Below are 27,396 nucleotides of genomic sequence, written 5' to 3'. Positions count from 1 at the left end.
GAGTCGAACTCTCAACTATGCCTGGCTCCCAGCCTGCCTCTTGCAATAGTGATATCTGTAATATATAGACAATGCCGTGCCATGTGAATACGGTTTGCTCGACCAACATCAATCATCACAGGGTACGCTCTGAATGATACCGAGAGATGGCACGAGGCATGGAGACCACGTGGATTAGAGGGCAAACGCAAGGCAAAGACATCAGTCGAACTGTTGGAGTGGCCAACACCACGCCCGGCCGCCTTTGTCTCTCCAGTGGCGATGTTTTACACCACACCGCACCAGGTACTCATTTGAGGCTGAGTCGACCTAGGGGAGGCCCAGGAGCGGCTCAGGTAATCGCCGTGGTGTTGGTGGTGGTGGTCGTGAGCGGGAATCCATCCCGCTACAATTACCACTGCCCTCAATGATCACATACAGTGCGTTATACTAATTTACATATGCCACAAAATATTTTAGACATTACAAAAATATATATTGCTTAAAATGTTTGCGCAAATAACGTGAACCGCTTCATGCTGTAAAAAAAATGCGAATAATCGTTCGAATTATTATTTTGTGCCCAATATATGTGTCTCAGCCAAATTTAGTCGCAATTATTCCCGGCATTCTTCGCGATATTTTTTGCTGCATCTCCCCGCTCCTCCCCAGCATCACCACGGGCATCTTTAGCTCCACCCAGCACCACCATCACCACCACCACCCACCACCACCACCATCATCACCCCCCTCCTCCCATCGCCATCGCGTCTTGCGCAAAGATCGCCGCACAGCACGCTCGGCAGAGAGACGCAGAGACACGGAGACCCAGAGAGTCAAATACAATTATTGTCTTACAGATAATAATTGTATTTAGGCATCATGTTATATGCGGTTGGAGGCAGGTGATTAATTGCCCGGCAATTGCTTGCGTGTTTATTTGTTGTTTTTATATTATTATTTCTATAATATTGCTGCTGTTTTTTGCAGCGTATTGGTAGCGCAGAGAGAAGGGTAGGGAGAGAGAGAGAGAGGAGGTGGAGAGAGAGAGAGATAGAAAGGCGAAGACGACAGGCGCTCACAATGGCTGACGCGTCAGAATGCAGCATCAAGGTGATGTGCAGAATCCGCCCGCTGAACGAATCCGAGAAGGTTCGAGGGGACAAATTCATCCCGAAATTCCAGGGCGACGACACTCTCTACATCGCGGTGAGGAGCCGAGCGCGACGCGACACGACGCGACACGCGGACCGCCAGGGCGGGCAGGGCAGGGCGGGTGCCCGGCAGGGAGATACAAACTCGCACGGATGGGGCTGAAGGGATTAGGCGGCGGGGGGAGGAGGGATTGGGGGAGATGGGATGCGTGGGAGAGGGATGGGAGACAGATGGGTGAGAGGGATTGGAAGAGAGATGGGTGGGAGAGGGATGGGAGAGAGAGATGGGTGGGAGAGGGATGGAGAGGGACGGGAGAGAGATTGGGAGATAGCATGGGTGGGAGAGGGATGGAGAGAGAGATGGGTGGGAGAGGGATGGAGAGAGATAGGTGGGAGAGGGATGGAGAGAGGGATGGGTGGGAGAGCGATGGAGAGAGAGATGGGTGACAGGGATGGGGAGGTACGGGAGAGAGATTGGGAGATGAGATGGGTGGGAGAAGGATGGAGAGAGAGATGGGTGGGAGAGGGATGGGTGGCAGAGGGATGGAGAGAGAGATGGGTGGGAGAGGGATGGAGAGAGATGGGTGGGAGAGAGATGGAGAGAGAGATGGATGGGAGAGGGATGGGAAGAGAGATGGGTGGGAGAGGGATGGAGAGAGATGGGTGGGAGAGGAATGGAGAGAGATGGGTGGGAGAGGGATGGAGAGAGAGAGAGGGATGGAGAGAGAGATGGGTGGGAGAGGGATGGAGAGAGAGAGAGAGGGATGGAGAGAGGGCTGGAGAGAGATGGATGGGAGAGAGATGGAGAGAGATGGGTGGGAGAGGGCTGGGGAGAGAGATGGGTGGGAGAGGGATGGAGAGAGATGGGTGGGAGAGGGATGGAGAGAGGGATGGATGGGAGAGGGCTGGGGAGAGAGATGGGTGGGAGAGGGATGGAGAGAGATGGGTGGGGGAGGGATGGAGAGAGATGGGTGGGAGAGGGATGGTTAGAGATGGGTGGAAGAGGGATGGAGAGAGAGATGCGGGGAGATAGACGTAAGAGGGGGGTGGGGGGTGGAAGAGAGATGTGGATGGGGAACGGGGTGGGAACCCATTTAAGGAAACATTGAGGAATGAAGAAATGGGATTGAACAGAGGGAGGGCTGTTAAAAGGATGGCGACACATGCAAGAGGGGTGGGGAGGCAAGGAGGGAAAGGGATGGGATAGAGATGCAGAGAGGTAAACAGGGAGGGGAGGGATGTGGGCCGAATGGATGGCTGGATAGGTCGATGGAGTAGGTGGGGTGGGGGAACGATTCACGGGTGAATGAATGAAGAGGTGACGTAAAGATTCTAAAATGAATGAATCAATGATGAGCTCCCTGTAGAGATGTGGAGGGAGGGGGAGACGGGGAGGGATGTCGAGCGGTTTAATTGATGGGTGGGGTGGGGGGAACGATGCAAGAATGAGCGAATGAAGTGGAGGACAAAATGGGATTGATAAATAGTGGTCGGTAGAGAGGATGGATGGATTTGGTGGGCTGGTCAGGGGAACGATGAATCAATTATTAAAAGAGAGTAAATTGATTTATGGATGCACGAATGAAGGAAGGAATGAATGACCGGATATGCGGGAGTGAACGTAGAGAGGAACGGATGCTACGGGTGGGGTTAGAGAACGGTGAATGAATAAATTGAGAGATTCGATTGATTTTTGCGTGCAAGAATGAATGAACGAGGGGGTCATTGTCGATATGAGAATGGAGGGAGGGGATGTGGAGAGTGTGGACGGCTGGGATGGGGGTGGAGAACGATGAAACGAATGAATATATAAAAAAATAAAAATATAATCGGAGGGATGTCAATGAGAGGGCTGTAGCGAGATGACGAGAGAGCAATGAGTGGATGGATGTGCGGCTTGATAGCGATGCATGAAGGAATACAAAAAACGGATGTTTTTAGATTCAATGGAGGCAGTGAGGGAGGGAGGAGATGGGCGGATGGGGAGTGAGAGAGGTTGGGGAGTGGTGAATAATTTAATTTCCATGATTGGCAAGAGTTGATTAAGTTTAAGGGATGTATGTAAATCAGACAGATGGGAGGGGTAAAGAGAGAGGACGTGGGGGTGGGAATCAAGAGGGATGAATGAAGAACGGAGGATTCATGCACGGGGAGGAATTAATATATTAATGAGGATAATGGTGAATGTAGAAAGTGGATTGGGTGGAAGGAGAGCGGTACAGATGATTGTGAATAAGGGAGGGGAGGGAGGGGATGTGGTTATGCAAGGAATGAATGCATGGACGTAGGGATGAACGAATGCATTAATGAATGAATGAGGAGGTCAACGTAGAGATGGGAGGGAGGGGAAACTGGTGGATGGGTGGTGAAGAATGATTTAATCAGTGACCTGAACGAGATTGCAATAGGAGAGATGGGGTGGATGCAAACGAGACGGGTGATAGCGATGCACACGTTGAGGGAAAGCGGTGAATCGAGAGGCGACGTGGAGGATGGAAAGAGATGGATGGATGGAGAGAGGCGGATGTAGATAGCGGAAGGATGGATGCCAATTTAGAGGCAGCGATGGAGGGAGTCAACGTGTAACTTCACGAAGAGAAAATACGGAGGGATAGAGGAGGGAAGGAAGGGAGGCAAGGATGGAAGGGAGGGATGGAGAAATGAGTGGATGGTGGAGGGTGGATGGTGGATTGGTGAATGGTCGAAGTGGCAAGCGAATTGATGGATGGTGAATCGAGGGTGGCTGTACCTGCCACCGTAGCCACCATTATGAAGCAGAAACGTCGCGAGCAGCATCATCATCACCACCCATCACCACCGCCATCACCACCCATAACAACCAACCACCACCACCCATCACCACCACCACCCATCACCACCCATAACAACCAACCACCACCCATCACCACCCATCATCACCACCACCACCCATCACCACCCATTACAACCAACCACCACCCATCACCACCCATCATCACCACCACCACCCATCACCACCCATCACCACCACCATCACCACCCATCACCACCCATAACAACCAACCACCACCCATCACCACCCATCATCACCACCACTCATCACCACCACCCATCACCACCCATCACCACCCATCATCACCACCATCACCACCCATCACCACCCATCGCCACCACCATCACCACCCATCATCACCACCATCACCACCCATCACCACCCATCGCCACCACCATCACCACCACCATCACCACCCATCACCACCATAACAACCAACCACCACCACCCATAACCACCCATCATCACCACCACCCATCACCACTCATCACCACCACCATCACTACCCTTCACCACCCATCATCACCACCACAATCACCACCCATCACCACCAACCACCACGATGTTATACACGGAGACGGCTTCGGATATTCGTCACCGACGTCGGCTGTGAACGGGAAAAGAACCTCTGGTCGCCGGGTTCATCGCGCAACGCCCTCACCGCTGCGCCACCGCTCCCCATACACACAACAAAGATCCCCCGTGTAGGCTTGATGGACTGTTGGGGCAAGTGCTGTTAGCGGGCAGAACTTATGAAGGCCGGCACGGCACACGAGGGGGTGGGTGGCCAGCGCCACGCCCGGCCGCCTTTGTCTCCCCAGTGGCGATGTTTACTGCACACCGAACCAGGTACTCGTTTGAGGCTGAGTCGGCAAAGACAACGTGCGTACACACGTGGTGTACACAATTACGTACACACTAGGGCTGAACGATTAATCGATTTCAAATCGAAATCGCAATTTGAAACAATGCGATTAGTAAATCGCAAAAGGCTGCGATTTTTTGCGATTTGAAAAGTCCTATTACAGTGCTTTATTATTGGAATAGTTTTATTATAATAGCTTTATTTATTTAACTTAACAATTGTTCTTTGTTTGATTGTTCTATTTCAATTAAAACATTTTAATGAATACATGTTGGAAGCAATTAATATATTTTAAGTTCTCATCTCTGCATTAGAATATAAAGAGCAGTTCATATTGTGATGGTATCACGTGGTAATGCTCCATCACGTGTTTTACATCGATTACATAGCCAATATCGAACTGAAGCTTGACTTTAAAATTTAAAGCGCAAATCAAATCACAATGTCCGAAAAATCGCAATTATATATTTTCACCAAATCGTTCAGCCCTAGTACACACACACACAACAGCCACCACCACCACCACAACAACAACAGCCACCACCACCACAACAACAGCCACCACAACAACAACAATGATCGTCGTTCAGCCACGAGGCGACGGTGACGTCACCGCACCACTTAGCGGTGACCTCAGCACGGTGCTCGTGCCAAGCTAAGTGCACTTTAAGGTCACGTCAAGGGACCAGCCATGGCAGTGTGGAAGGTGACGGGAGATGACTTGAAGATGCGCCACAAGGCACAGACCCCCCCCCGCCCCCGTGTGCCCAGGGCCGGATTCAGGCGTGGGGGCTTTAAGGAGCTACAGCCCAGGGGGCCTCCAGAGATGAAGTCAAAAGTTATTTAATTTGTGAACGCTGAATTTTAAAATACACATTTTTTTTCCTTTAACTTTTTTTTTCCTTATGCAAAATATTACTGTGGGCATCACAGCACCTGTAGCCCAGGGGCCTTCAAAATCTTCGTCCGGCCCTGCGTGTCTCCCCAGTGGCGATGTTTGGACACGGCACCGGGTACTCATTTGAAGTCGACCTAGGGGAGGCCCAGGACGAGTTCAGATAATCGTCACTGGGTGTTGGTGGCCGTGAGCGGGAATCGAACTCGGACACGTATACACAAGCAGACAGGCGCGTACATACAGGGACACATTAGACACAGAGACACAGAAACTCCTTCACAAAGACACAGAGAGACGCAGAGACAAAGCCACCATCTAGAGGCGTACTGCGTGACCGTCCTCGAAAGGAGAGCCCTGGGGGTAACACAACGGTAACACAAAGATAACGCAAATCCCGCTCTCCTCCTCCTTCGCCTGGACATCTGTAAAAAAACAAAGAGCTTTATAGCTCATCGGATTCCTCCAGAATAAATAAATATTCTGATTCTTCAACGCTCCCAAGGTCGCGCTGCTCCCGTTTTCCTATCTGCCAGGCGCGCGCTTCGACCCTCTTCGTGCTCATCAGCATCGCCGTAGCCGCTCACACAACGGCCACGCGTGCGGGGTGTTCGTGTGTACCGGTGATGCACATTGCATCGGGGGGGGGGAGGGGAGCGGTGGTGCCGTGGTTAGCGCGCCGCGCTCACTACCAACCCGGCAAGCCGAGTTCGATTCCCGCTCACGACAAAAGCATCGATCGGCGTTGATCGTCCGAAACGGGTTTACACCACCACACCCCCGAAGTCGACGCAGCCTTAACATGAATATCCCTACCTGGAACGGCGTGCAAACATCGGCTCCCGGGGGGAGACAAAGGCGGTCGGGCGTGGTCGCTGGCTACACCCCTGTGCGGTATGCACCGTTCAAGCCTCCTTCGCGCGTTCTCGCCAACAGCACTTGCACCCAGCAGCCTTTGTAGGCTACACGGGGGGCTTTTGTCTTTGGTTTGCAATACTGTCCTTGCACTAGCACAGCCCAATTAATTCGATTATAAGACGGCAGCTTTTACTTGAATGGCTCGTTCAATAGACGCCAGGACCTTCCTATACAATCAGGATTAACGTTTTGTCCTTATTCAAGCTCATTGGTGAGTCGTACCCAGATAGCCACAAGATTGTCCAAGTACAGCTCACATTTATTGATGTAACCGTCTTTAATTTAACACGTGAGGCCTTCGTCACCAAATATTATTCGCGATAAAGTGTGTTTGTTGTTGTGTTAGATCGGGTCAATGTGTCGTTACCACCCTCCTCCACCCGACGCAGCCACATTGAGTGAGGTTCGTCACGCTGTGAACAGAACGCGGCCGTGAGTTCCCACTTCAGAACCACCGCTGGGATGGAGAGCAACCCCACAGAGAGAGAGAGAGTCAGCACCAACTACTACTACTACGACTACAGTCTTACTTTTCACTACTTTCATACTGGCTACAAAAAAACAACGGTTCTCACGATAACCCCACACCCGTTTACAATTCTGCCCAATCGCCTGCTGCTGCTGCTGTTGTCATCGCCAGCGAAACGTCGTGAACTCAAATTGTAAAAGTGCTGCGGGGTTTACGTCCTCTGACACTCACACACGAGCGGTGATGCTGGAGTTGAGTGACGAATTGGCTGTGTCGGGTGGAGGCGGGTGCACGAAACACATTTACACGATCTAATCAATTGTTTTTATTATTATTATCACGAAGCGTCTTCGTGTTAATTGGGGATCATCAGCGAGCCAGGGCCCAGCTACAAACTGCCAAGCACTCTCCCAGTGAGCTGCATGTCTCACCGTCAACCACGTGGGCTCGTGCAGTGTCGCCAGTGTCAGCGACAGAATGCAGAGCGCAACACGGGAGCCTTGCACGGATCTTCATGTTCTTTAGGGCGCATCCGTTTTCAATGTCAAGCTGCCAGGCTTTCCGAGGGGAGGTGATTATCAGCCGCGGACTGTCACGCACAGCCAAGCGTCTCACGACGTGGGTCTTCGTGTTCATTGGGTGCCATCAGTGAGTCATGCCCAGCAACAAACGTCTAAGGGCAGCCCGGAGTGTTGTACGGCTTCCTCATAATTATAATTGGGGCGCAGCAGTGAAGCGACACCACACAACAGTTTTACACCATTCGGATTAATGTCACGTTACCGCAGTGGACGTGGGCGGTAGGGTGGCCAGGTGGAGCGAATGAACCAGAGTTCGATTCCTGCGAGTCATATTAGAAGAGCTCCTCCGATTGTTTCATCCCCTTCACTAACCCGCACTGACCAGCGTGGTGAAGTATATTTAAATATCCCTCCAAGATCGGTACTTAATTGAGGGGCGGGGGAGGCTCATCCAGCAGTGGATTGATAAAATGGCTGCAAATCATGAATAGTATTACAACACAAAGACAAATATCCCCCGTGTAGCCTTTAACAGAATGTTGGGGCAAGTGCTGTTAGCGAGCAGCACCTATAAAGGCCGGCACGGCACACGAGGGGGTGGGTGGCCAGCGCCACGCCCGGCCGCCTTTGTGTCCTGCATAGCGATGTTCACGGCCCGCACCAGATACTCATTTAAGGATGAGTCGACCTAGCGGATGCCCAGGGCCGGTTTTGGTTGTGAATTCGGGTCGCCGGGTTCGGAGCGTAGTGCGCTATCCGCTGCTCCACCGCTCCTCAATATTATTGGCACGAACTCACGCAACACCCTGTGTGCCATGTTCTATACATTTGTTATTTAATAACCGTACGCCGTACTGGACTGTAGAATATGAATCCCGGCTAACGTCAGTGGCGAGTGATGTCATGACCGGTTCCCGTGCGTGCGTCTACACAACCCGAACAAACCTCGCTTTAACACAACCTCAACCGATCACGAGCGTGGTGAAGTATGGCCAGTGTGATCAAAGCAAACCCGCGGGAGCTATCAACCAGCAGTGGATTGACGAGGAACTCTGAATTTATCTGAATTATGATGGACAGGGCGTTTCTAAAAAATACTAACAATCACATGGGACTATCGTTTTTAATGGAACGGATAATAATAATAACACCGTGACGTGATAACGAATGTGATGTCAGTAGCTGCATAACGTCAAAGAGTCTCCCCACTTATTCTTAGTTCTTTCGGTAAAGTCACGTTGAAGGAAAGCAACAAAATAATAAAAAATATATAATATATTATATAAATATATATTTTATTATTTTGTTGTTTCCCTTCAACGTGACTTTACCGAAAGAACTAAGAATATGAATTACTGCAGTCACGAAAGCTTTAAATCAAAAAGTCTCCCCACTTGTTCGCCAGCGTTGTCAACGCGTAGCCTGGAATCATCTCAGGTGGCTCCAGAGCCCGGAGGCGGCAGCACGTTTCTCGTGGCGTCGTTAGCAAATTCCCAGAAGCGTTAAACATGTTTTGAAGCACCCTGTCTATGCTACGAAGAAGGGTCATTGCCCGAAACGTCGGGCAATGACCCCCCCCCCCTTCCTGTTTAAGGGCCATGCGGTGATTATTAACGAGCGCGCGTGGTGGTGTTGTGGGTGTGGCGGGAGGGGAGGGGAGATGGAGGAGCGATACTGGAACGACGTTCGCTCAATCACGAGCAGCACGATGGGCAGAGGAGCCACGCCTAGCGACCAGGCCGTCTTTGTATCACTTCAGGTTATCTATTTATACCGGAGGAAGGTTCCGATGTGCTATAAGCGCTCTTTTTTTGCTCTCGCAGATGTCCAGTAAAGAGGCACGGGTTCAGAACGTTTACACCAATAAACAATACACACACCATGATAGCAGAGTGTAACGTATAGGAAAGGAAACGGAATCACTTTAAATATGTACACAAATCAAACGAAACTATAAATGTTTTACCCTTAAATTTCGATTTAAAGCTTTCGTGACTGCAAGGATTAATCTTCTTTGGTTCTTTCGGTAAAGTCACGTAGAATGAGAATAAAATGATAAATTGATAAAATAAAATAACACAATAAAATTCTCACGACGTTTCGGCCACAACACAAGCGGCCTTCATCAGGTGAAGGGACGAGACTGTCTGGAGGACAGCGCTGGAGTGTTGTGGCCAAAGCGTCGTGAGAATTTTATTGTGTTATTTTATTTTATCAATTTATTATTTTATTCTCATTCTACGTGACTTTACCGAAAGAACCAAAGAAGATGTTTTACCCTTACCAGGCAAAACCCACTTAGCTAATTAGCTTTTTCAAAAGCGACCTGGCCACAAATGATAGCTCAACCAAGTAGCTCATCATCATCATCATCACGTGGACATTTATAGCAGCAACAAAAATCTAAAAGAATCTAAAATAATCTAAACCAGCGTGCGTCACTAATTTTCAGAGAGGATGGGGGGGTGGTGGTGGGGGGGGCACTTTCGCCGACAAGACATCACCACCAGTGTGAGGATGGCCACCACGCATCCGAAACCATTGTTGGGTCTGGCAGCAGCACCACGATGACGACGATGGGGAGGGTGTCGTCACGTGTTGTGTGATTGTCAGGGGCCGCACTAAAGGCCGCCAGGGGCCCACGTGGGCCTTGCAAGGAAGACCACCGGGCCACACGCATGATTTGTCGGTGGTATTACCGAGGTACATTTGAGGCAGGGATCTCCAAACTGCAATCCTCGCGGCCCCATCACCACCACTACCACCACCATCACCACCATCACCACCACCACTACTACCACCATCACCACCACCACCATCACCACCACCACGACCACCACCACCATCACCACCACTACCACCACCACCATCACCACCACTACCACCACCACCACCACCATCACCACCACCACTACCACGACCACCACCACCATCACCACCACCATCACCACCACCACCATCACCACCACTACCACCATCACCACCACCATCACCACCACCACTACCACCACCATCACCACCACCACCACTACCACGACCACCACCACCATCACCACCACCATCACCACCACTACCACCACTACCACCACCACTACCACCACCACCATCACCACCACCACCATCACCACTACCACTACCACCACCACTACCACCATCACCACCACCACCAATGCGAATGATAAATGAACGCGTGCCACGCTGCTGCGAGCGCCCGATGATCGTTAAACAACGCAGCACGTGACACGCTGGGCAATTTAACGCCCGATTCAAAGTAATAATGAGATCTCGGTGTATGCGTTCCACGTATGCGTGCACACGTGTTCCACGTGACGCAGGGGTGGTGAGGGAGGGAGGGGAGTTCATAGTCTTGCACTGTTGCTTCAACTGCCGCTCCGGGAGCTCCACTCGCACTGGCGATCTCTCTGGAATTTTTCCAGTCGACCATCCAACCATTGCACCACGGCAACATCTCCATGAATCAATCGTGGTTGTTATCATATGGATGTACTGACCCACCACCCTCCTGCCCGCCGTGAGAATGTGGAATTTCCACCTGGTAATGATGGCTTGTGGCAGTAGAAATTGACATTGACGACGATGATAGCTTGGGTTTCAGCTGGCGAACCGGGGTTGAACCGGAGTTCTTAAGTGGGGTCAGTTGATGGTCTCCAATATAATACAACTCGTGTAGTGACCAGTAGACTCTCAAAGACACTCATAGACTCACATAGAGACCCATAGACCTCTACAGAGACCTATGCACCTATAAGATCCATAGCCTCACGTAAAAATAAAAAACATTCGCATAGAGACCCATATACTCACATAGAGACCAATAGACCGATACAAAGACCCACGCACCGACATAGATTCATAGACTCACATTGAAAGCCATAGACATATAGAGACCCATGCACCTACATAGAGACCCATAGACTCACAGAGACCTATCGTCTCACGTAGAGATCTATAGGCCGATACAGTGACCTGTCCATCTACATAGGGACCCATAGACTCGCATTGAGACCGATAGTCTCACGCCAACTGAGTTGGAATTCCAGCTCTGAGAATTAAAAGTGGCGACTATTCCGACCGCCGATTAGCACGTGTTGCGCTACGCACGGTGCGAAAGAAGTTCTACCAACATAAAACAATGCAACAATATATATTAAAAAAGCATTCACTGACATGTCGTAGTTATAAATGAGTAGTAATGATGCATTTGTCGATCGAGTTGGGGGCTTGGAATGCAACCCCCCCCCCCCTATTTACATTATTTATTATGGGAAATGAGCGTTCGATTAACGCGATTTTCACCTTCCACGAAGATGTTTCAAGGGCACATCTGCCGCGTTAATGGGGGACCACACCCAGCACATGGCGTTTGCACACCTGTCAACCCCTGATCAGTGCCCTACCTTATTACAGACCAATTCACACCTTGTTGGTCACCCCGTGCCCCTTATAAATCTCAACGTTCATCCTCGTCAGCAACGAACACACCGCGCGGCCTTGAAATGAAAACAACAACAACAATTATCTATATAATAGGCGACGTTTCGGGCAATGTGCCTTCTGCACGGCGCGCAAGAGAGGCCAGAGAGAGAGAGGTGGAGTACACGAGAAGCCCTGCGAAAGAACATCTCCGATGGACACATCTCCGATGGATTCTTTGTTCCATGACAATGCAGATACAGTGCCCCCCCCCCTCCCTCTCCCCGGAACAAATGGGCTTACGTCACCTCTGCAGGCACGAAGCTGCCCTATCATCGAAGAACAATGATGCACCCCCCCCCACCCCCCGTGTAGACTTAACGCAACCTTTGGGAGGGGAGGGGGCCAAGTGCTGTGAGCGAACACCCAACGAAGGCTGGCACCGTGCCACACGAGGGGGTGGGTGGTCAGCACCGCCTTTGTCTCCCCAGTGGCGATGTTCACACACGCGCGCTAGCTACACTGCACACCGGGCCAGGTAACCATTCGAGGCCGAGTCGACCTAGGCGAGGTCCAAGAGCGGTTCAGATCCAAGGCCGTAGCCATGGAGTCAACATTGGAGGGGGGGGGACCAAATCTTCCAGGGTGTCTGGGGGTCCCAGCCCAGAAAAATATCTACATTTGAAACGTAATTTCCTGCCTAAAATATTAAACAATTCACTAACGCATGGGATGGACTTTTTATTTATGTTTTACAATAATGTCTAATAGTGTATTGTATTACATTGCTTTGTTTTTACTTTTTTTTTACCATTTCTTGTTTCATTGTATGTAATGGCAGAGATTAGGGATTAATAAAGTACAACCATAACCACAATCATATAAACAGAAATCTATGCATTGTTATATGAAGACAAGTCCAGATATTGTGGCCAAGGTTTAGCAAATTGTTGTTTTTATTTACATAGCATAGCAATTATTTTTAAACAGCAATATATTGGGGGGGGACATTTTGAGCATATTTGAATATTGGGGGGGTGGGTGTGTGTCCCCAATGTATATTATAATTACGGCCTTGGTTCAGATGATCGCCACGTGGCGTTTCGTGGCGTTAGTTGTACAGTACCGTATGTGTCTCCACACGTAAGTGCATGATTAGCAATGCGACACAAGGCGAGCCATCTGCTCCACCAGAGCGTCCTGCTGGGATTGCGAAATCGATCTTGCCGGAAGCCAGGCATGTGACCGATGCATCGACTGCAAGCCAACACTACTGGACCGGTTTTGACATTCAATGGCTCATCAGCTGTGCAGTCAGGCTTTGCTTCAACCAGTCCTGGTGAACTGTCCAGATGTTCGTAGGCAAGGGCCGGTTTTGACATTCAGTGTCTCATCAGCTGTGCAGTCAGGCTTTGCTTCAACCAGTCCTGGTGAACTGTCCAGATGTTCGTAGGCAAGCGCCGGTTTTGACATTCAGTGTCTCATCAGCTGTGCAGTCAGGCTTTGCCTTAACCAGTGCAGGTGATCTTCCCAGATGTTCGTTGGGATGGGCCGGTTTTGACTTTCAGTGTCTTATCAGCAAGGACCTTCTGTTAGTTTTGTGTCCTTGGTGCGACGTTGAATTATTTTGTAACATACGATACAGTTATTTAGTAATACACTATACAATTATATAGTAATACACGATATAATAACCGCTGTCGTTATGGAGAATAGTAATAACGAAATGGATAAGCATTATACAGTACAGCAGTGTAATACTTTAAATGTAATCTACAAAATCGATTTAAGAATCGATTTTCAACTTTAAACCGATAAAAGGTGTGTGCCCTGCAGACCTCCATAGATAGGTGGTGCTACTCGCTAGCAGCACTTGCCCCAGAGCGCCTGTTGGAGGCTATACGGGGGACCTTTGTCTTGGTTACGGGCGCGCACACCACGCTGCTGTGCACGCAGCGCTGGCATCAATAGGTGCTCGCTAACACTGCCCCGCTTGTGTTGTGCCTCTGTGGTTGTGTGTTGTGTGTGTGTGTTGTGTGCAGGGAAAGCCGTATATATTTGACCGCGTGTTTCCACCCAACACCACTCAGGAGCAGGTGTACAATGCGTGTGCACGGCAGATCGTGAAAGGTGCGCGTGCATACACACACATACACACATACACACACATACACACATATATACACACACATATATACACACACACACACGCGCACACACACATACACGCGCACAAAAGATAAAGATCCCCCGTATAGCCTTAACAGACTGTAGGGGCAAGTGCTGTTAGCGAGCACCTATGAAGGCCGGAACGGTACACGAGGGGGTGGGTGGCCAGCACCACGCCCGACCGCCTTTGTCTCCCTAGTGGCGATGTTTACACACCGCACCAGGTACTCATTTGAGGCTGAGTCGACCTAGGGGAGGCCCGGGACCGGTTCAGATAATCGTCACTGGTGTTGGCCGTGAGCGGGAATCGAACCCGGGTCGCCAGGTTCATAGCGCAGCGTAGCGCTAACCGCTATACTATCACTCCCCAAACATACACACGCGCGCACACACGTGCATACACATGCACGCATACACGCGCCCAGTGGGCATGGAACGTTGGGCCAACGTTGGACCAACGTTGTGGTCAATGTTGGGTTAACGTTGAGTTCAACCACATGCCAACGTTGGACCGACGTTGCCTCAACGTTGGACCAACGTTGGGTCAAAGTTCAACCAACGTTGGGTCAACGTTAGACCAACGTTGGGTCAAAGTTCAACCAACGTTGAGTCAACGTTGGACCAACGTTAGGTCAAAGTTCAATCAATGTTGGGTCAACGTTGAGTTCAACCACATGCCAACGTTGGACCGACGTTGCCTCAACGTTGGACCAACGTTGGATCAAAGTTCAACCAACGTTGGATCAACGTTGCACCAACGTTGGGTCAAAGTTGGTGCAACGTTGGGTCAACGTTGGAATGTTCACTGGGTGCCCAATACACCTGAACACGCATGCACACACTACCGCACGCGTAGGTGTGTGTACACAGACACACACACACATGTACACTCACCCACATGTACACGTGTGGATGTACACTCACCCACATGTACACGCGTGAATGTACACTCACCCACGTGTACACGTACCTACAACAGCATTCGCCACCAATCGGTGGTGACGTCGCCCGCAACGCCCGTGCCAGGCTAGGTGCACTTTAACCTCTGTGGGTGAATGGGACAGGCCCTGACAGGCGTGTGTCTGCCTGTGGCTCTTTGTCTATGTTCTTCATTGTCCGTGTCTCTGCTTGCCTGTCCCACGTTGTCTCGTCGTGTCTTTTGTCTCTCTGTCAGTCTCATTGTCGGTTTCACTGCGTGTCCGTCTGCTGGTCTCTGTCTCTCACCACGTGTCTCGTGCTCATTGTCTCTGTCTCTCACCACGTGTCTCGTGTCCATTGTCTCTGTCTCTCACCACGTGTCTCGTGGCCATTGTCTCTGTCTCTCGCCACGTGTCTCGTGTCCATTGTCTCTGTCTCTCACCACGTGTCTCGTGGCCATTGTCTCTGTCTCTCACCACGTGTCTCGTGGCCACTGTCTCTGTCTCTCACCACGTGTCTCGTGTCCATTGTCTCTGTCTTTCACCACGTGTCTCGTGCTCGTGTCCATTGTCTCTGTCTCTCACCACGTGTCTCGTGTCTATTGTCTCTGTCTCTCACCACGTGTCTCGTCCTCGTGTCCATTGTCTCTGTCTCTCACCACGTGTCTCGTGCTCATTGTCTCTGTCTCTCACCACGTGTCTCGTGCTCATTGTCTCTGTCTCTCACCACGTGTCTCGTGTTCATTGTCTCTGTCTCTCACCACGTGTCTCGTGCTCATTGTCTCTGTCTCTCACCACGTGTCTCGTGTCCATTGTCTCTGTCTCTCACCACGTGTCTCGTGCTCATTGTCTCTGTCTCTCACCACGTGTCTCGTGGCCATTGTCTCTGTCTCTCACCATGTGTCTCGTGGCCATTGTCTCTGTCTCTCACCACGTGTCTCGTGTCCATTGTCTCTGTCTCTCACCACGTGTCTCGTCCTCGTGTTCATTGTCTCTGTCTCTCACCACGTGTCTCGTGGCCATTGTCTCTGTCTCTCACCACGTGTCTCGTTCTCGTGTCCATTGTCTCTGTCTCTCACCACGTGTCTCGTGTCCATTGTCTCTGTCTCTCACCACGTGTCTCGTCCTCGTGTTCATTGTCTCTGTCTCTCACCATGTGTCTCGTGTCTATTGTCTCTGTCTCTCACCACGTGTCTCGTGTCCATTGTCTCTGTCTCTCACCACGTGTCTCGTCCTCGTGTTCATTGTCTCTGTCTCTCACCACGTGTCTCGTGTCCATTGTCTCTGTCTCTCACCACGTGTCTCGTGCTCATTGTCTCTGTCTCTCACCACGTGTCTCGTGTCCATTGTCTCTGTCTCTCACCATGTGTCTCGTGCCTATTGTCTCTGTCTCCCACCACGTGTCTCGTGGCCATTGTCTCTGTCTCTCACCACGTGTCTCGTGTCCATTGTCTCTGTCTCTCACCACGTGTCTCGTGCCTATTGTCTCTGTCTCTCACCACGTGTCTCGTGCTCGTGTCCATTGTCTCTGTCTCTCACCACGTGTCTCGTGTCCATTGTCTCTGTCTCTCACCACGTGTCTCGTCCTCGTGGCCATTGTCTCTGTCTCTCACCACGTGTCTCGTGCTCATTGTCTCTGTCTCTCACCACGTGTCTCGTGTCCATTGTCTCTGTCTCTCACCACGTGTCTCGTGTCCATTGTCTCTGTCTCTCACCACGTGTCTCGTGTCCATTGTCTCTGTCTCTCGCCACGTGTCTCGTGCTCATTGTCTCTGTCTCTCACCACGTGTCTCGTGTCCATTGTCTCTGTCTCTCACCACGTGTCTCGTGTCCATTGTCTCTGTCTCTCACCACGTGTCTCGTGTCCATTGTCTCTGTCTCTCACCACGTGTCTCGTGTCCATTGTCTCTGTCTTTCACCACGTGTCTCGTGCTCATTGTCTCTGTCTCTCACCACGTGTCTCGTGTCCATTGTCTCTGTCTCTCACCACGTGTCTCGTGTCCATTGTCTCTGTCTGTCACCACGTGTCTCGTCCTCGTGGCCATTGTCTCTGTCTCTCACCATGTGTCTCGTGCTCATTGTCTCTGTCTCTCACCACGTGTCTCGTGTCCATTGTCTCTGTCTCTCACCACGTGTCTCGTGTCCATTGTCTCTGTCTCTCACCACGTGTCTCGTGTCCATTGTCTCTGTCTCTCACCACGTGTCTCGTGTCCATTGTCTCAGTCTCTCACCACGTGTCTCGTACTCGTGTCCATTGTCTCTGTCTCTCACCACGTGTCTCGTCCTCGTGCTGGGTCTGCCTGTCGCTATTTGTCCAAGCGGCCACGGCATCAATCCGTCCATGCTAACCCCGCCTGTCTGTCCGTCACTCGTCGTCCGTCCGCCTTTGTCTTCCTTTGTCCGTATCCCGTCACATCGGGAGACGTCAACCACTACCCCAATGGAAGGACAGACACGGGCACAGATTCCCCCCATCCCCCCTCCATCCCCCATTACCCCTCCCCTTCACCCCCCCTCCATCCCCTCCATCCCCCATTACCCCTCCCCTTCACCCCCCCCTCCATCCCCCATTGCCCCTCCCCTCCACCACCCCCCCTCCATCCCCTCCATCCCCCATTACCCCTCCCCTCCACCCACCCTCCATCCCCCATTACCCCTCCCCCCCTCCATCACCCAACACCCCCTCCCCCCCTCCCCATCCTAGTAGCTCATTAGCAACATCTCCCCAGAGACCCTGACGTCGCCATGGCAACACAAAGAGCTCCTACTAATGGACGATTTGGGAGGCACCGCTTATTTATTTATTTGTTTGCTTCTATGCAGCCCGTCGCGTGGCTGCCACGGCGACGGCGATGGTTTCGGGGGGGGGGTCGCAGGGGTCACGGGGGTCACGGGGGAGGCGGGGGTAGCTGGCTGGCACATTGGGCCTGAGCCGTCACGGGCGAGGTCGTGCGGTTTGAGTTCAAATCCGCGTTCTGGAACGTAACGTGGACAGGGCCACACTCACACAGAGACACATAGACACACACAGAGACACGTAGACTCACACAGAGACACGTAGATACACACAGAGACACATAGATACACACAGAGACACATAGACACACACAGAGATACATAGACACACACAGAGACACATAGACACACACAGAGACACATAGACTCGCACAGAGACCCGTTGACTCGCGCAGAGACACATAGACTCACACAGAGACACATAGACTCACACAGAGACCCATAGACTCACACAGAGACCCATAGACTCACACGGAGACACATAGACACACACAGAGACACATAGGCACACACAGAGACACATAGACAGACACAGAGACACATAGACACACACAGAGACGCGTAGACTCACACAGACATATAGACTCACACAGAGACACATAGACACACACAGAGACACATAGACACACACAGAGACACATAGACACACACAGAGACACGTAGACACACACAGAGACACGTAGACACACACAGAGACACGTAGACTCACACAGAGACACGTAGACACACACAGAGACACATAGACACAGAGACTCACACAGAGACCCATAGACTCACACAGAGACACACAGACACATACAGAGACACATAGACTCACACAGAGACACATAGACACACACAGAGACACGTAGACTCACACAGAGACACATAGACACACACAGAGACCCGTTGACTCGCAGAGAGACACATAGACTCACACAGAGACACATAGACACATACAGAGACACATAGACACACACAGAGACACATAGACACACACAGAGACACATAGACTCACACAGAGACACATAGACTCACACAGAGACACATAGACACAGAGACTCACACAGAGACCCATAGACTCACACAGAGACACACAGACACATACAGAGACACATAGACTCACACAGAGACACATAGACACACACAGAGACACATAGACACACACAGAGACACATAGACTCACACAGAGACACATAGACACACACAGAGACACATAGACACACACAGAGACACATAGACTCACACAGAGACACATAGGCTCACGCAGAGACACATAGGCTCACACAGAGACTCATAGACTCACACAGAGACACACAGACTCACACAGAGACACATAGACACACACAGAGACACATAGACATACACAGAGACACATAGACACACACAGAGACACATAGGCTCACACAGAGACACATAGACTCACACAGAGACACATAGACACACACAGAGACACAGACACACACAGAGACACATAGACTCACACAGAGACACACAGACACATACAGAGACACATAGACTCACACAGAGACACATTCACACACAAAGACACGTAGACTCACACAGAGACACATAGACACACACAGAGACACATAGACACACACAGAGACCCGTTGACTCGCAGAGAGACACATAGACTCACACAGAGACACATAGACACACAGAGACACATAGACACACACAGAGACACATAGACACACACAGAGACACATAGACTCACACAGAGACACATATACACACACAGAGACACGTAGACTCACACAGAGACACATAGACACACAAAGAGACACATAGACACACACAGACACATAGACTCACACAGAGACACATAGGCTCACACAGAGACACATAGGCTCACACAGAGACTCATAGACTCACACAGAGACACATAGACACACAGACTCACACAGAGACACATAGACACACACAGAGACACATAGACACACACAGAGACACATAGACACACACAGAGACACATAGGCTCACACAGGGACACATAGACTCACACAGAGACACATAAACACACAGAGACACATAGACACACACAGAGACACATAGACTCACACAGAGACTCATAGACTCACACAGAGACACATAGACACACAGACTCACACAGAGACACATAGACACACACAGAGACACAGAGACACACACAGAGACACATAGACACACACAGAGACACATAGACTCACACAGAGACACATAGACACACAGACTCACACAAAGACCCATAGACTCACACAGAGACACAAAAACTCACACAGAGACACACAGACACACACAGAGACACACAGACACACACAGAGACACATAGACACACACAGAGACACACAGACTCACACAGAGACCCATAGACTCACACAGAGACACCTAGACTCACAAAGAGGCCCATAGACTCACACATAGAACCATAAACTCACACAGAGACACACAGAAACACACAGAGACACATAGACTCACACAGAGACACCTTGACTCACAAAGAGGCCCATAGACTCACACAGATACACATATGCTCACACAGAGGCCCATAGACTCACACAGAGACCCATAGACTCACACAGAGACATATAGACACACACAGAGACACATAGACTCACACACAGACCCATAGACTCACACAGAGACACCTTGACTCACAAAGAGGCCCATAGACTCACACAGAGACACATATACTCACACAGAGGCCCATAGACTCACACAGAGACCCATAGACTCACACAGAGACACCTTGACTCACAAAGAGGCCCATAGATTCACACAGAGACACATATACTCACACAGAGGCCCATAGACTCACACAGAGACACACAGAAACCAACAGAGACACATAGACTCACACAGAGACACCTTGACTCACAGAGAGGCCCATAGACTCACACAGAGACACATATACTCACACAGAGGCCCATAGACTCACACAGAGACCCATAGACTCACACAGAGACATATAGACACACACAGAGACACATAGACTCACACACAGACCCATAGACTCACACAGAGACCCATAGACACACACAGAGAACCATAGACTCACACAGAGACACACAAACACTCACAGAGACACACAGACACACACAGAGACACACAGACACACACAGAGACACATAGACACACACAGAGACACACAGACTCACACAGAGACCCATAGACTCACACAGAGACACACAAACACACACAGAGACACATAGACTCACACACAGACCCATAGACTCACACAGAGACCCATAGACACACACAGAGAACCATAGACTCACACAGAGACACACAAACACTCACAGAGACACACAGACACACACAGAGACACACAGACACACACAGAGACACATAGACACACACAGAGACACACAGACTCACACAGAGACCCATAGACTCACACAGAGACACACAAACACACACAGAGACACATAGACTCACACACAGACCCATAGACTCACACAGAGACCCATAGACACACACAGAGAACCATAGACTCACACAGAGACACACAAACACTCACAGAGACACACAGACACACACAGAGACACACAGACACACACAGAGACACATAGACACACACAGAGACACACAGACTCACACAGAGACCCATAGACTCACACAGAGACACCTAGACTCACAAGGAGGCCCATAGACTCACACATAGACCCATAGACTCACACAGAGACACACAGAAACACACAGAGACACATAGACTCACACAGAGACACCTTGACTCACAAAGAGGCCCATAGACTCACACAGAGACATTTACTCACACAGAGGCCCATAGACTCACACAGAGACACATATACTCACACAGAGGCCCATAGACTCACACAGAGACCCATAGACTCACACAGAGACATATAGACACACACAGAGACACATAGACTCACACACAGACCCATAGACTCACACAGAGACCCATAGACACACACAGAAAACCATAGACTCACACAGGGACACCTTAACTCACAAAGAGGCCCATAGACTCACACAGAGACACATAGACTCACACAGAGGCCCAAAGACTCACACAGAGACCCATAGACTCACACAGAGACACATAGACACACACAGAGACACATAGACTCACACACAGACCCATAGACTCACACAGATACCCATAGACTCACACAGGCCCATAGGCTCACACAGAGACCCATAGACTCATACAGAGACACATATACTCACACAGCGACCCACAGACTCACACAGAGACCCATAGACTCACACAGAGTCCCATAGACTCACACAGAGACCCATAGACTCACACAGAGACCCATAGACTCACACAGAGACCCATAGACTCACACAACGACCCATAGACTCACACAACGACCCACAGACTCAAACAGAGACCCATAGACTCACACAGAGTCCCATAGACTCACACAGAGACCCATAGACTCACACAAAGACCCATAGACTCACACAGAGACACATAGACTCACACTTGCATAAACTTGGTTGTGATTAAACCAGGTTCTCAAGTGTAGTGAGTTGATTGTTTTCGCCCACTCACTAATGACTGCACACACACTATCACACACTAACACAGTAAAACACACTAAAACACACTAACACACACTAACACACTGACACACACTAACCCACACTAAAACACACTAACACACACAACAACAACAACAACCGCCATTCGCCACTAAGTGGCGGTGACGTCACCACGACGCTTGTGCCAGGCCATGTGCACCTTGAGGCCACGTGAAGTGTCGAACGCCCACTGGCAAGAGGTCACGGGGCAGACCCAGGTGCCACGGGTCGACTGACTGAGATGACTGGCTGATGCACCACCTGTGCCCCCTACTGTGCCAACCTGCTGTGCTTTAGCCACCCGGCGCTCCGCTCGTTGTTGTGAGCTCGCTCCTCCGCCCTCCGTTGTTGTTGGAGGGCGCCTGCCTCCAACTGCCCAGTAGCATCCTTCACGAGCCTCCTCCACAGAGGCCGATCTTGACACCGCTGGTACCAGTCATCGGCAAGTTCACTCAGCTCCACGTCCTCCTGTACCACATCACTCCATCTCTTCTCTAGCCCGTGCCGCGTCCGTTTAGCCCCCTCGATCTGGCCGAACAAAAGCTGTTTAGGCATGCGGTGGCTGGGCATGTCGGCTACATGACCCAGCCAACGCAGCCTTGCCTGCCGGAGGAGCTCACCGATGGGACCTTACCCAGATATTTCAATGATTTGTGCGCTCCTCACACAATCCAGCCTGGTTAACCCCAGGATGGATCGTAGGCAGGCTAGCCTAAATGTTTCTAACTGGCGAAGATGTTCCATTAATGGGGTCCAAAATTAAGGCAGGTGCTTAGTTTTGGTGGGGCTGATGGTAAGGCCCCATCTCTTAGTGGCACGCTCCAGTTTCAGCAGCAGCGTCTCCAACTTCTCCTCTGAATGAGCAGCTATTACCAAATCATCGGCATACATAACATGGTTGAGCAATTGGGAGCCATCCCTTGACCACACCCGGGCATCAATCAGCCTCCCATTATATCTGGACCAAATGGAGATTCCCCCGGTACAGCTATTGAAGGCTCCACGAACTACGTGGTCAAAATAGATGATAAATAATGTGGGAGCCAGAGGATATCCCTGTCGCACCCCAAGGTGTACAGAGGGAATGGCTCTGAGCAGGGGGTCAGGGACTCCAAAAACACGAAGAACAACCCAGAGCCCAGTCCTACTGATGGTATCATAGGCTTTGACCAGGTCAATAATTCCCTACACCTCTGCTGTGGCATCTGTGCAGACCCGCCCTTTCCTGAAACCGCATTGGGACTCCGCAAGCCTCTCCTCAGCGTGCCTGGCAAGAAGATGTTGAATAATCCTTGCCAGGACCTTTCCCGGCATACTGAGGAGTGAGATGCCCCTGTAGTTGTTACAGTTTGTACGGTCCCCCTTCTTAAAGATAGGGACTACAGGGGAATCCTTCCAATCCTGCAGAACCCATCCAGTGGTCCAGACTGTTGTTATGGTGTCAAATAGGGCAGTCTGTGCACAAACGCCACCCTCCCTCAGCATTTCGCTTGGGAGATCATCTCTGCCCGGTGCCTTTCCTGGTCTCAGACTCCGGATCGCCTTCAGTACTTCCCCAACAGATGGCACCTCAGACAGCCACTCACAGGGGGTGACTTCTTCCGATATTTGAGGCATCGCAGCCTCAGCAGGGTCATCCCCTCTTTGTGCCACGATGCTTTCCTGGCTGGGTTTCCCCTCCCCCAGGACCTCACAGAAATGCTCAGCAAATCTGCAATCCTGTTCCTGGGGGTCGGAGATTGGAACACCATTTTTTCCCCTAATGATGGTAATAGGTGTGGCACTGCTGGTTACTTTTTTGATGGAGTTAAATAGAGATTTGTGATCGCGGGCCACTGAGGCAAACTCCATCTCCTCAGCAACCCGCGACCACCACCCATCCTTGCAGCGCCTCACGGCTCTCCGAACCTCCGAGCGAAGGCTGCGGTAAGCCTCCTCATTCTTTGACGTGGGAATCTGTAGCCGATGACAGTGGGCCTCCTCTGTCAGCCAGGGTCTCTGGGGAGGTCTGGACCGTGTACCCAAAGCAGCCATTGCAGCTGCATTAGTCACAGTCCTAAACCTCGCCCATTTACCCTCGACATCAGGAGGAGTGGGGGACGATGCCAACCCCAGCCGCAAGCGATGATGAAATTCTCGCTTGCAACTCTCATCAGCTAATTGAGACCAGGCCACTTTAGGTTGGAATGGGGTCCTGGATGTACACCCACAACCGAAGTGGAAGAATGACAGGCGCATCTTACAGATGACTACTCGATGGTCAGAAGGCAGATCAGCTCCACAATAGGTCCTGGTGTCAAGGACATGGGCTCGCATCCGCTGGTCCGTCACTATGTAGTCCAGCAGATGTTCTTGCTTGGACCCGGCATGCATCCATGATGCTGTGTGGATGCTCCGATGCCGGAACAGCGTATTGGTAATTACAAGCCCATGGGCTGCACAAAAATCTAGCAGCCTCCTACCGTTGTTATTGAGCTGATCTGGCCCATGCCCTCCAATCACTCCAGACCAGGTGCCAGCATCATGACCCACTCGGGCATTGAGGTCACCCAACAAGATGACTCTATCCCGAGGAGCCACTTTAGCCAGCACCTGTGACTAACACACACTAACACACACGAACCAACGTCACAATTCAAATTTGGTTCTGCACTTCATTTGCGAATTTATGGCTCTCTGGGAGTTAAACTATCGCTGGTGATGAACACCCCTCTCATACGGCAGAGCGGGTGAGGCAGTGCTTTGTGTGTGTGGACTAGAGCGTCACGTGACGAAGGGATCTCGGAGCTAGCTCTGTGATGTCCACTTCCGCGGGCCGTTCTCTGCTCACGCGGAGGCGTCTGCATGGCTTCTTTGTCGTCGTGATGCCATGACGATGACGACGACGACAATGACGACGACGATGACGACGACAATTGTGATGATGACGACGATGCCGACGACGACGATGATGACGATGACGACGATGATGACGATGACGACGACAATGACGACGACGATAATGACGATGACGACGATGATGATGACGACGATGATGACGATGACGACGATTATGACGACGATTACGACGATGACGATGACGGCAACAGCGGCGATCCGGGGATCAGAGCCCGGAGAGAAAAAAACAAAATTGTCTTAAAATTAAAAAGAGGTGGCGGCGGTGGTTCGGCTGATGGCGATAGTGATGGCGGTTCGTGTGTGATGTCGTGACGGTGTTTAGTCGGTGATGTGTGCGGCTTTCTGGCTGTCGGCTCAGCCTCAAACGAGTACCTGGTGCGATGTGTAAACATCGCCACTGGGGAGACAAAGGCGGCCGGGCGTGGTGTTGGCCACCCACCCCCTCGTGCGCCGTGCCGGCCTTCATAGGTGCTGCTCGCCAACAGCACTTGCCCCTGCAGTCTGTTAAGGCTATACTGGGGGATCTTTGTCTTTGTCTGTGTACAGATGTCCTGGAAGGTTACAATGGAACAATCTTCGCTTATGGGCAGACGTCGTCGGGAAAGACCCACACGATGGAGGTGAGAGTCGCAATCCCTTGACTGCAATCGGATTAGCGTCTGAAAGGTTCCTGTAAGCCCCCGCATCTTCGTGATCCGGTAGCAAGTGTAATCCGATTGGTATGTACGTGTGTGTGTGTATGTACGTGTGTGTGTATGTACATGTGTGTGTATGTACATGTGTGTGTATGTAGTGTGTGTGTGTATGTACATGTGTGTGTATGTACATGTGTGTGTATGTACGTGTATGTGTATGTACGTGTGTGTATGTACGTGTGTGTATGTACATGTGTGTGTATGTACATGTGAGTGTATGTACGTGTGTGTATGTACGTGTGTGTGTATGTACGTGTGTGTGTATGTACATGTGTGTGTATGTATGTGTATGTACGTGTGTGTGTATGTACATGTGTGTATGTACATGTGTGTGTATGTAGTGTGTGTATGTACATGTGTGTGTATGATCAAGTGTGTGTATGTACGTGTGTGTGTGTATGTATGTGTGTGTGTATGTACATGTGTGTGTGTATGTACATGTGTGTGTATGTACGTGTGTGTGTATGTACATGTGTGTGTATGTACGTGTGTATGTATGTACATGTGTGTGTATGTACGTGTGTGTGTGTATGTACATATGTGTGTATGTACGTGTGTGTGTGTATGTACGTGTGTGTGTATGTACGTGTGTGTGTATGTACATGTGTGTATGTACATGTGTGTGTGTATGTACATGTGTGTGTATGTACGTGTGTGTGTATGTACGTGTGTGTGTGTGTGTACATGTGTGTGTGTGTGTACGTTGGGGAGCGGTAGTGTAGTGGTTAGCGTGCTGCGCTACGAACCCGGTGAATTGAGTTCGATTCCCGCACATGGCTAACACCAGTGGCGATTATCTGAATCGGTCCTGGGCCTCCCCTAGGTCGACTCGGCCTCAAACGAGTACCTGGTGCGGTGTGTAGTAAACATCGCCATTGGGCAGACAAAGGCGGCCGGGCGTAGTGCTGGCCACCCACCCCCTCGTGTGCCATGCCGGCCTTCGTAGGTGCTTACTAACAGGACTTGCCCCAACAGTCTGTTAAGGCTACATGGAGGATCTTTGTATTTTTGTTGTTGTGTAGAGTGAGTAAGTTAAATCGAACTGTTAAATCGAGCTTACAATGTATGAATCTTGCACACCCGTGATAACCTAGGTTATAAGAGTTGCGCATTTATAAATATACTCGCTAAGTGTAACGTGTAGATTAATAAACTGTGAATCCAGTTTTTTCTTTCTTATAATTTTGAACGTGCAATCACTGACTCATTGAATAATAATGTGTCAACTTTGAATACTGCTCTGATGATAGCGCTGATGATGATGGCGCTGATGATGTCGCTGATGATGGCACTGATGATGACGATGGCACTAGTGATGATAGTATTGCTCACGATGGTGCTGATGACGCTGATGATGAC

At 50.6% G+C, this 27,396-nt stretch overlaps 1 protein-coding gene across 3 annotated transcripts in view; it reads left to right on the top strand.

Moving 5' to 3' along the window:
• The first annotated feature begins 691 nt into the window (after nt 1-691).
• The window catches only part of LOC116954782 (kinesin heavy chain-like), a 62,534-nt gene continuing 35,829 nt past the window's right edge, over nt 692-27,396 (top strand). For all 3 annotated transcript variants that reach the window (XM_076052542.1, XM_076052541.1, XM_076052540.1), the window contains exons 1-3: nt 692-1,188; nt 14,090-14,177; nt 25,889-25,962. In XM_076052542.1, coding sequence (XP_075908657.1) covers nt 1,063-1,188; nt 14,090-14,177; nt 25,889-25,962 — 288 coding nt within the window. In that variant the 5' untranslated portion in view covers nt 692-1,062. The remainder of the gene's footprint in view (nt 1,189-14,089; nt 14,178-25,888; nt 25,963-27,396) is intronic.

This window comes from Petromyzon marinus, chromosome 56, assembly GCF_048934315.1.
Source record: "Petromyzon marinus isolate PM22_M1 ecotype Great Lakes invasive population chromosome 56, UKy_Petmar_22M1.pri1.0, whole genome shotgun sequence".
In the NCBI taxonomy this organism is placed as follows: Eukaryota; Metazoa; Chordata; class Hyperoartia; order Petromyzontiformes; family Petromyzontidae; genus Petromyzon; species Petromyzon marinus.
The sequence above is the reverse complement of the archived record's forward strand: the minus strand, read 5'-3'. Positions and strand labels throughout refer to the sequence as shown.